Genomic DNA, 10,444 nt, shown 5'->3' with positions numbered 1-10,444 from the left:
CTTTATGCTTCATTGTTTGTTTAACAAAAAAAATGAAACCCTATTTCCCAATTCTGCACTCTGTCACGAATGATCAGGCTGAGATGTAGATTTCATTCCTGTAAATCCCTTTGTGACACCGTACAGTAATTACACATTTAACTTTGCAGTCTGCTGGGATCCAGAATTGTTCAACAAATCATCTGGATAAGACTATATGACAGTAAACAACTTGTATAATTACATACCAAAGTCTGTGTGTCAGCGAAAATGAATCCCCCCCTCCCTGTTATGGATTATGTGATCTCTGTTGTATTAGCGGGTGTGGCTGGATTACATTTTATGTTTTCCAAACTAAAGAGCAGGACTTGCAAAAATAAAATAGTAATAATAAATAATTAAAAACAGTAATTATTGCATTAAAACATTAAATTGTTGATTGAAAACATGGTGTTTTCTTTTGTACTATACATATATTTAAAACTGTGGAAAATGTGTATCACAGTTACTGATATGTGAATTTCATATGATGAAACCTTGTTCTTTCTTTGCAGCCCACACAAAGATATTGCCACCACGGTTAGTTACCCCATCAGAAACAGATTAAATTAAAAAAAAACTTCTGAAATGTGGTGATGAATATTAATAACAAACAAACAACAGCAACGACTTGAAGCCCAACATCAATAAACAAGCACTTTCATCAATAGCATGACTGGGATTTATTTATGATTTTGCTCAAGATAAATCATTGGGGAGAGCTCAAAGCATATTATAAAAGAAATATAAACAACAACACACTTTAAAACTTGCAGTTGCATTTGTGCAGCAGGGGCCAGGATGCAAAATGTCATGCTCTGAGCAAAGATTGCTGTAACGTGGATTTTTGCCTGTGCAGAGGTTGCCATACCACGCTGACATCTAATAAAATAGGAACATAATTTTATGATTGACATACCCCTACCCACCCACCATAAGGCATATTACCAATGTGATTTCAGTTTTCTACATTTGCCTTATAATCTAGCTGTTTTTGTTACTTTTTTTGCCATCTTATTTGTAAAAAAAAAAAACTGTATGCCTTTTTATAACTGTCCATTGTTGTCATCATTCTTTGTTGAAATCAGGTCTCTCTTGTAAATTAGTCCTCGAGGCTCAATGGGATTTACCTGTATAAATAAATGTTGAATGAATGAATGAAAAGTGATCATTTCGACAAATCTAAATAGTGACAATAACACATTATCACCACCAGGTGGCAGTAATATGCTGCTGCAATATATGCTCCAGACCAATAGGTGGCGGTAAATGCGTCTCCAAGTTTATTTGCCAACCGTCAATAAACAGCAGAAGAAGAAATAGAAGCGCAGGACAGCTGAGAGCAGCCATAATATTCATTTAATTCATTTAATTTCCTGCCAGCCATCATAATATGGCTGAATTTCTCATGAAAAGCCGGCATCGAGGTTCGGATTAATGGTGAGTTTCTTCTTCAGTACGTCTCCTCGTTATGTTATGATTAGCTCTCACGTTAGCATTCATGCTAAAACCCAAACTGACCTAATGCCAATCCTAAATGCGTTATAATATTTACATATGGGTGTGCCTTTTATTCAAATGTTGGCTGTTTTTTTTTTTTTTTTTTGGAGGTCATTCTGTATCATCCCTCTGGATATGTGAACGTCGCTCCTGTTTGGCGCATGCGCATAAAACACGTGTACATGATCTATTACGATAAGCAGAATTCAGCCTTATAAAACGATGGATGGATGAATTCAGGCTTATAAAACGACTCTTTTCTTTTTCAAATGCAGACTCCAAACTCCACCAACTTGTATTGTCAGAGCTCAGAACAAGATGCTGCTGAAGATGCCCCAGAAGCTGCTGAAAACTGCCCACTACATAGAGCTGGGCAGTTACCAGCACTGGCCTGTGCTGCTGCCCCAGAGGATACGGCTGTACACCTATGAGCAAATCCCCATCTTCCTTAAAGAAAATCCCTACATCACAGATGGATACAGGGCTCACCTGACCTCCAGACTCTGCCTGAAGAGGTGAGTCATGTTGGAAATGCATGCCTTTGTTATTACAAACTGCACGATCTGCATCTGAACACTAATATACTTGTACTTGCGCTCAAACTATTTCTTTCACACTCTTTCTTGCAGTATTTTTATTCTGTCCAATGAGACAGTGAATATCTGGAGCCACCTTCTGGGTTTCATCCTGTTTTTCTTCCTGGGGCTCAATGACCTGTCGGCGGTCCTGCCAGCTGCAGGCGCAAACAGAGAGGACTACATCATCTACGCTATAGGGTTGTTCTGCTTCCAGGTAACAGTTAGTTATTCGTCTGTTTGTGGTTGTTGTAACCACAAGTGGACTTTTTTATATTTCATCACTGGTGGGCTAAAGTAATGACATTTGCATGCTTTGCTGGTTTCTTCTTCATTGCATCATTTAAGCAGCTGATTCACTTCAGTTTATGTTTGCGCTGCAGGTTCACTCAGCTCTACCGGCTCAGGAGTGTAAGTTTCATGTCAGCCGGGAGCTGAGACGCATCGTTAGAAATTGGAAAATGCATTAGTTCAGTTTAGTTGTGTTAGTGACTTTTGTGTTTTAGTTGCTTGTTTGTTTAGGTTGCAATTTGTGTAGAGGCCCATATTTGGATTGAAAATGTATTTAGTCTCCGTTGTCACTGTGTAAGCTTATTGCGTTTTCTCATGATATGTGTCTCCTATTGCACTGTTATGCACATATAATAGTTATTGTTTGTGTAGCCTTACATGTTGTAAGTTCATAAACCTGCAATTACAAGGACTATTTAAGTTATTTACTTTGCTTAAAACAATAATTTTATGAAAATGTATTGCCGTTAGATACAGAATACTAATATTTTGCAACGAGTAAGTGTTCTGTGTGTTTTTATTCCAGGTTTGCATGTTGTGTTCAGTGGGGTATCATCTTTTCTCATGCCACCGGTCAGAAAAAACGTGCCGTCGCTGGCTGTCCTTGGACTACGCAGGCATTTCTGTCGGCATCCTGGGCTGTTATGTTCCTGGGATCTTCTATGCTTTCTACTGTAACGCTGTAAGTGCAGCAGTGTTTAGGCTGTTAGAGGGCATTTCTGTATTATTATTGTCAAATATATGTCTTAAAGTAATTACCGTATTTTTTGGCCTTTAAGTCATGTTTTTTTTTTTTTGCATAATTTACATGCCCCGCGACTTATAGGTCGAAGCGACGTATTTATGGATTTTTTTCACATATTTATGAACCAATTTTTGGCTGAGATATGAGCGTTTTCATTCATTCTGACTGAAAAAATGGAACACTGCCATTTACGGACTTTATTTATTATACTTTACATTGTACTTTATTGTTTTTGTCATGAACATTTTTGAATTTACCATGTTCTGGATGACTGAGAATCTTCACCAGCTATTAGTGACACAATCGGCTTGCCTTACTATGCCACATTTATTCTGCTCACTGCTTGGAGCAACCGTCAAATCAGTTTCATTTCGCTGCACCACCCTGGCAAAATGCAGCTGATTTGACCATTAAAGCACATTTATTAAGTAAAAGTTCAACTGAGACACAGCTTTGCTCTAATTTCTGGCAAATAAATAATTGTCTTAGGTGCTTTTCTTGTTAAATTTCAAAGAAATGCACATTTCTCCTTCCTGATTTCCTCCCTGTCTGCGCGCTCCCGGGAGCACCGAATACTTTTGAGATACAGCTGATTAGACCGTTAAAGTCCTTTTATTAAGTAAACGTTAGACTGAGACACACCTTTACTATGAAGTCGAACAAACAAATAATTGTTTTTAGGTGTTTATCTTGGTAAACTTCGAAGAAATGAACAGCAGTTCATCCCGCTGTGTGTGCCCACTTCTGTGAATTGGGTTTTGAAATGCAGCTGATTTGACCATCAAAGTTCATTTATTAAGCAAAAGTTAGACTGAGACATATTTGCTATAATTCCGAGCAAACAAACAATTGTTTTTAAGTGTTAATCTTGTTAAAGTCTTGTTAAAGTCCTCCCGTTCACGCCCCAGCGGCCTCCATTTGGCAGCCAATCGATTTTCGGCACAAAAATTGAAATAAAATAGAAAGGCGCTATATAAGTACAGTCCATTTACCATTTTTCAACACCGGCCCACGTTTCCGGGTTGTCAGCGGTGACGCGTAATAAATGCAACGTATTCGGCGAAGCGACTTATTTATGGACTTTTACACTTTATTAGACATATTTGGTAGGAATGGAAGGAAACATGTCAGAAAAGTTCTGTAGAAGTCAAACAATTGCAAATGGACCTGGAGTGTTATTGCATTTGTATAATATTTCATGTTATGATAAGTTCAATGCCGGACCTTGCTTGGAGTCAGCATGTCCACCAGTGTTATGAAAACATGCCTTTTTGTGAAGACGGTTTCTATTTGTTGTATATAATGTATCTGATTATCACTTAAAAGACAACAAGAAGACAATCCATATTGCAAGAGAGCTGATCCACGTAACTGTATTTAGATTGTCTGATGTTCAAACAAATCTCTCAGTTCTTACGTAAAAGAACACATTATAAAACGTGGATGGACTAATAAAGACGCAGGCACTTCATCTCAGCTTATGAAGAGTTTTTTCTTTTTTCTTGCAGTTCTGGCGGCAGGTTTACCTCCTGACCGTGCTCTCCCTGATTCTGGCCGTGTTCTGCGCTCAGGTCCACCCTCATTACCTCAGCAACGACTGGAAAGTGATCAGGATGGCAATCTTCTTCTGCGTGGCGGGCATCAGTGTGATTCCTGCGTGCCACTGGGTGTGGCTGAGTAAAGGTTTCACTTCTGAAGTCGTGCAGGTGCGGAAAGAAGAGTCATAATTAAAAAAGCCGATCTGAATCTTTACTGTGGATTGTGACGCTTTGCTTTCTGTTGTTGTTGTTTTGTAGCTCTTCCTCCCTCGTGTGATAGGGATGTACCTGATAGCTGGATTTGCATTCCTGTTCTACGTCACCAAAATCCCTGAACGATATTTCCCGGGTGAGCTCGAAGGAAGCTTTAGTGCAAAGCAAAAATTAAACCGAGCATCAAAAGTGCTATTTGTGTGTCAGTAACTTAAATGCAGTTATGAACGTGAATCCTTAAAACCTCAAATCTTGGTTTTTATCAGCTAAGATGAAATCTTTGTTTAAATCCAGAGGTGATTTAAACTGCCACTAGAGGGCGGTGTAGCTAAGGTTTTACATTTAAAACTACCAAGTTCTATAGCCCTGAAGAGAAACCACAAAAAAAAAACTAGTGCTGTCAATCGATTAAAAAATTTAATCAGATTATCACAGTCTGGAGCTGTGATTTATCACTATGCTTAACTTTGTAAGCTTGAAATGTAAATATGCAGGTTTTCATAACATTTTGAATAATTATTGTCTCCAAACAGTTTTCCAGGTTTTCATACTCCGCAAGGTTTACAGAAGTCATTTTGTTTCAAACATTAATTCATAAATGTTAACTCAAATGTCTCGTTAAGGCTCATCTATGTGATCAAAACATGTTCCCTCTAATTTTTCATGTGTGTGGGCAAACACACAAACTCCCTGAGCATCTGAGCATCCTTCTGCATCACTGTCCTCACTCCAACTACCTCCATGTTCTCTCTAACTACATCCATACATCTCCTCTTTGTCTTTTTCCTGGCAGCTGCATTTCTAACATCCTTCTACCAATATACCCACTGTCCCTCCTGTGGACATGTCCAAACCATCTCCTCTGGCCTATAACTTTATCTCCTAGTTGTTCAACCTGTGCTGTACCTCTGATGATCTCATTCCTAATCTTATCCATCCTTGTCACTCTTAAGGAGAACCTCAACATCTTCGTTTCTTCCATTTCCAGTTCCGTCTCCTGTCTTTTTTGCCGATGCCACTGTCTCCAGACCATATAACATAGCTGGTCTCACCACTGTCTTCTTGTAAACGTTTTCCTTTGACCATCCAGATACACCAAGCACTACTGTTTGCTAACACTTAGCATGATAAAAACGGCTACGAGCCATGGGATTATCTTACTTACCACCTTTGTTTGACGTCGTACGACCGTAAACTTCTGTGATAAATCCACAACACCAAATATTCCTCGGTATGCGATGAAATGTGCAGTGTAATGTTTGGAAAAAGCACCAGAAGAAGCCAAGGTTGTTTGTAGCTGCTTAGCTTCTTTGGACGTTGCGCCGAAACTCCATAAGACTCTGATGGGCTGGACCACAAATGCCAAGCCAGACCCACAAATGAATGTATTTACTGAACAGTGTGGACAGAAAATGGAGTTTACAGAAGAAAAGTACAGTAGTCCCTCGTTTATCGCGGGGGTGTCCGTTTTCAGTCCCGACAAACGGCTGGAGTTTTATTCTGCCTATAATAGACCCAATAAACAGATGTATGTCCATTTAGTGAGTTAAACATTGTTTATCATAAGTATTAAGTAAGTACAGTTTATTTTTTCAGCACATTTACTGTGAAGCTACAGGGACTGACCAAAGTGCTGCACATAAGCTGCTTGAGCTTCTGTTTCAATCCAGTTTGTCGACTTTTAAATAATGAAAAACGTTCCCCTCTCTGTCTGCAGGCCAGGTGAACTACGTTGGTGCCAGCCACCAGCTGTGGCACCTCCTGGTGGTGCTGATGTTTTACTGGTGGCATCAGACCGCCGTGCTCATCATGCGCTTCAGACACAGCCAGCCGTGTCCCAGTCAGACCAGCAGCAGCTAAGTGGACCCCAGCACAACAAAAGCATCACCTTCAGCTGAGTACAAGGTGCTGAACTGTTTTATCATGAACAACACTTTAGGTCAGTGCATGAAACAAAAGTGTTCTTTATTTAGTTTTTAAGTGTTAGACATTAAATCTCTTGGTTGGTTACTGTTGTTTTTTTTTTTTTTAACAGAAGTATTAGAAAGCCCAAGGATTATTGAGAATCAAATGTAATATTTTTGTTCTGCTCACAGTTTAGTTCCAGTTTCTACAGTAATAAATGAAATATTTTGATAAACTGGGAACAAATTGGAACTGGAAGCTATGGAGACGACGTTTTAATCATTAGAGTTTGTAAAACTCATGAACAGAAATATTCTGATGATGATTTCTCAATGGCTGTGTTTACATTCACAGTGATATTTCAGCTTTTTTTAATCCATAAATATAATTAATATTTTTCCTTTTTCATTAAGCTCCAATCTGTGTTCTCTACTCTCAGACAACAATCTGATTATTGACTGTGGGGGGAAACGGATCCTTATCAGTAATTAGGATACAGAATTTAACCTTTTGCTTTTATTTCTTAAGAAGATGGCGCAGAGCTTCACCAGTTAATGCATAAATAATTATAAACGACTTAAAGTCATCGCTCCGACAGCCACAGAGCAGAACAATCACCCTCTTTACTGTAACTAATAATGTTTACTCCGACTCTAAAATAGAGTTACATTCAGGCCTAAAAAACCCGGCCCCAGCCCGTAGCCATTTTTTCCAAACCCGACCATTTAATTGTAATTAGAGGCCAGAATACTCCCCCAAAACCAACATTTTTTTAATTAAGCTTTTATCTGCTTTTGTAAACAAATCACTTTGACGTGACATTTTAAAAATGTGTTTCAAAGAAAGGAAGATATAAGATTTCTTGTTTATTAACAAGTCACCGAATGGATATTAACCAAATGAATAGCCTAAAAAACAATCAACTCTAAAGATAAGCTATTATACAGATGAACAAAAATATTTTTAGAGCAAAATTATTTGGAACAATATAGAACAAGGCTATTTTAATTGAACGCGCTGCTCGCGTCGGCTTTTGTAGCGTCAGGTGTGGAGACGCGCGCGGCCGGTGATCAGCTGATCCAGCTGAAACTTTACTGGACTTTTTTTTCCTCTTTAAACTGGTCGATCGGACCTGCTTCCTCCTCAACAAGTAGATTAACACAATTTTATATTGTGCATTCTTATTTAGTTTTCATTGTGCTGTACGATTCGCAAAAGCCGAGACCGGCCCGGCCCAAACTTCGGGTCGTGCCCGGGCTCGGGTTAGAAATCGCAGCTCTATTCCAAACATGATTTGAATGTTTTAGTTTCAATTAGCTACATTTTGCTGACTCTTTGCCTTTTTTTTTTTACTTTGTCGTTTAGTATTTTTCCAACATAGCAGTTTTATTTAATATAAATCACCCAGTCACATTAAAACAATCACCTAAATGAGCAGAAGACAAATTGACTCATGTCTCCAAACATGGAATGACGACAACATTTTTTATAATTTATTTATTTAAACAACAAAGTATGTCATCTTGCTTACCTCTACTGTCAGGTATATAGTGATATAAGATATTCTGAAATGGATCTTATTTGATAATTGATTCTTTATTATACAATCAAAGATTAAAATGAATGAATAACAGTTTGTGTACCATGAAACTAAATTAATCATGTAACTGGCTGTAAACCGTTAAAAGTATATAAAATGAATGTGTATGCACCTTAGTGTTTTTTTTTAATTTTTTTTATTATTTTGGGGGGGGGGGGGGGACAATCCTGAAAATCAGGAATATGTATTCCAGTTTTTGTATGTTGAACTCTTTTTGTGTTGCACTGAATGAAACATTTTTGTTGCTAACATTTAACACGGTCATGTGGTCAAAATGAAAGTTGTGCCTTTCGATGCCCAAGCTGACACAAACGGCTTTGATAAATCCTAAAAATGTTATTTCACGTAAAGAAAATCAAACATCCTGGAGTTTTACTCTGCCTATTATAGACCCAATAATCCGATTTATGTCCATTTAGTGAGTTAAACAATAAATTCATGTATAGAAATGCTTTTGAACTCTTTAATCATGAGTTCACATAAAAAAAAAACATTTTGTGCTTAACTTTGGTTAAATTAGGTCATTGGAAAGCGTTTCAACTATCTACAATATTTATTTTCCATATTCCTCATGGTAAAATGTAGAGATTTATTGTTTAGTATCACATTTGTTCATTTGTACTCTTTCAGTCATGTTTGCTTTTATTTTTATTTTTGAGTAACTGTATTTGCACACGTCAAATCCGGAGCAAATTGATCAGACTGTCAGACTAAACGGCCAGTTTTTTTTATTTCCTTATTTATTTGATCTTATCAATAAAAGCACTTACTACTGCTGACTGCACTGAAGTTGCCGAAAGAAGTGACTTGTTCCCCGTGAATTGTTTATTTTAAAAATGTTTGTGTGTCTTGGAGCTCATCTGTAAGTTGTTGAGCCAGCACTGACGACTGAGTGTATATTTATTCCAGTGCCTATGTGAAAATATATTTTTTAAAGATTTTGAATGAATAAAGAATGCTGGAACAATAAGATTGTGTCATAACTTTTTAATATTAGTCATAATTGGAAAAAACAAACAGTTTTTGAGTTAGAATCTCATACACATAAAAAAACCAACATCTTGAAATAAGAGGAAAAATTGCCACAACTTTCATTAAATTAGTTAAAATCATTATATTTTCTAAGCAATATTTGCATTATTGGTTTTGCTGCTGTTTATATTATTGAACAAAAGAGGGCAGCACTGAAATAAAATGAGTTTGGGTCATTTCAAATAAAAAGAAAGTTCTGATTCATTCACTAGAGAGACCCTTATGACACATAGTTGCTTCAAGTGATGAAAAAAAAATATAATCTGCATTTCTCAACACTTAAGATGTAAATCCTTATAAAATATGTTAAAGGGAAGTGTAGAAGTTTCTTCATCAGAGGAAAAATAATTATGAAGGAAGTGAAGGTCTGTGCTCCTCCATTGCTCTCAGATTAGATCATGTTTGTGACTCATTTTATTTACATCACAGAAACTTGGTTAAAATATAAAATAAAATGCTTCTTTGTATCGAGCAAAGATTTGAATGTATCCTGTTATTTTGGAAAAAAAATTTGTCGGATCTGAAAATCCTATTTTGCAGGCACAAAAACAAACAGCGTCTGCACATTTACTGGAGTAAATAAAAATAAACTGCATTAACTTCATTGTATAAATACAGTGTGATTTAGGTGAAATAAAACACAGCTTACTATTTTATATGATGGCTCAGTATTTTTTTGTTTTATTGGGGACTGCCTACTAAGGCAGCACCTATTATTATCCACCTGACAAAGGTTTCTTAACTTTATATCTAACTCTTCCGTCAACTTTAATGTGGCCAAACCGCAACACGTACCTCGACAAATCTTATATCAAAACGTCCGGCTTGGCACCGTGATGTGCACTATTACTTTATTGGTGTTTCGAGTTACCATGGTAAACAAATATGTCATTTTGTTTTAGTCATTTTTCATTGACTCTGGTGGAAAATCAAATATCCAAAATGGCCACCTTAGCAAAAAAAGGAAAAAATACTGTAAATCAGCCATTTTTAGAGATACTAAGCTGAAAGTTGGTGTGATAGTAGC

The 10,444-nt window shown here is 37.1% G+C and overlaps 1 protein-coding gene across 2 annotated transcripts; it reads left to right on the top strand.

Annotated features, from left to right (window-relative positions):
* The first annotated feature begins 1,830 nt into the window (after positions 1-1,830).
* LOC119424382 (progestin and adipoQ receptor family member 3-like) lies at positions 1,831-6,767 on the top strand. Of its 2 annotated transcripts, none has more exons than XM_037691849.1 (6): positions 1,831-2,033; positions 2,148-2,310; positions 2,911-3,066; positions 4,638-4,835; positions 4,926-5,016; positions 6,598-6,767. In XM_037691849.1, exons 1-6 carry the CDS (start codon positions 1,837-1,839, stop codon positions 6,738-6,740), a joined length of 948 nt encoding a protein of 315 aa, XP_037547777.1. In that variant the 5' UTR covers positions 1,831-1,836; the 3' UTR covers positions 6,741-6,767. The 2 variants fall into 2 exon arrangements, with proteins under 2 accessions (XP_037547777.1, XP_037547776.1); XM_037691848.1 differs by having other exon boundaries at positions 1,837-2,033; positions 2,148-2,331.
* The last annotated feature ends 3,677 nt before the right edge of the window (positions 6,768-10,444 follow it).

Source organism: Nematolebias whitei, chromosome 18 (genome assembly GCF_014905685.2).
Source record: "Nematolebias whitei isolate Nwh7 chromosome 18, NemWhi1, whole genome shotgun sequence".
NCBI classification, from domain to species: Eukaryota; Metazoa; Chordata; class Actinopteri; order Cyprinodontiformes; family Rivulidae; genus Nematolebias; species Nematolebias whitei.
This window is presented reverse-complemented; position numbering and strand designations above follow the sequence as displayed.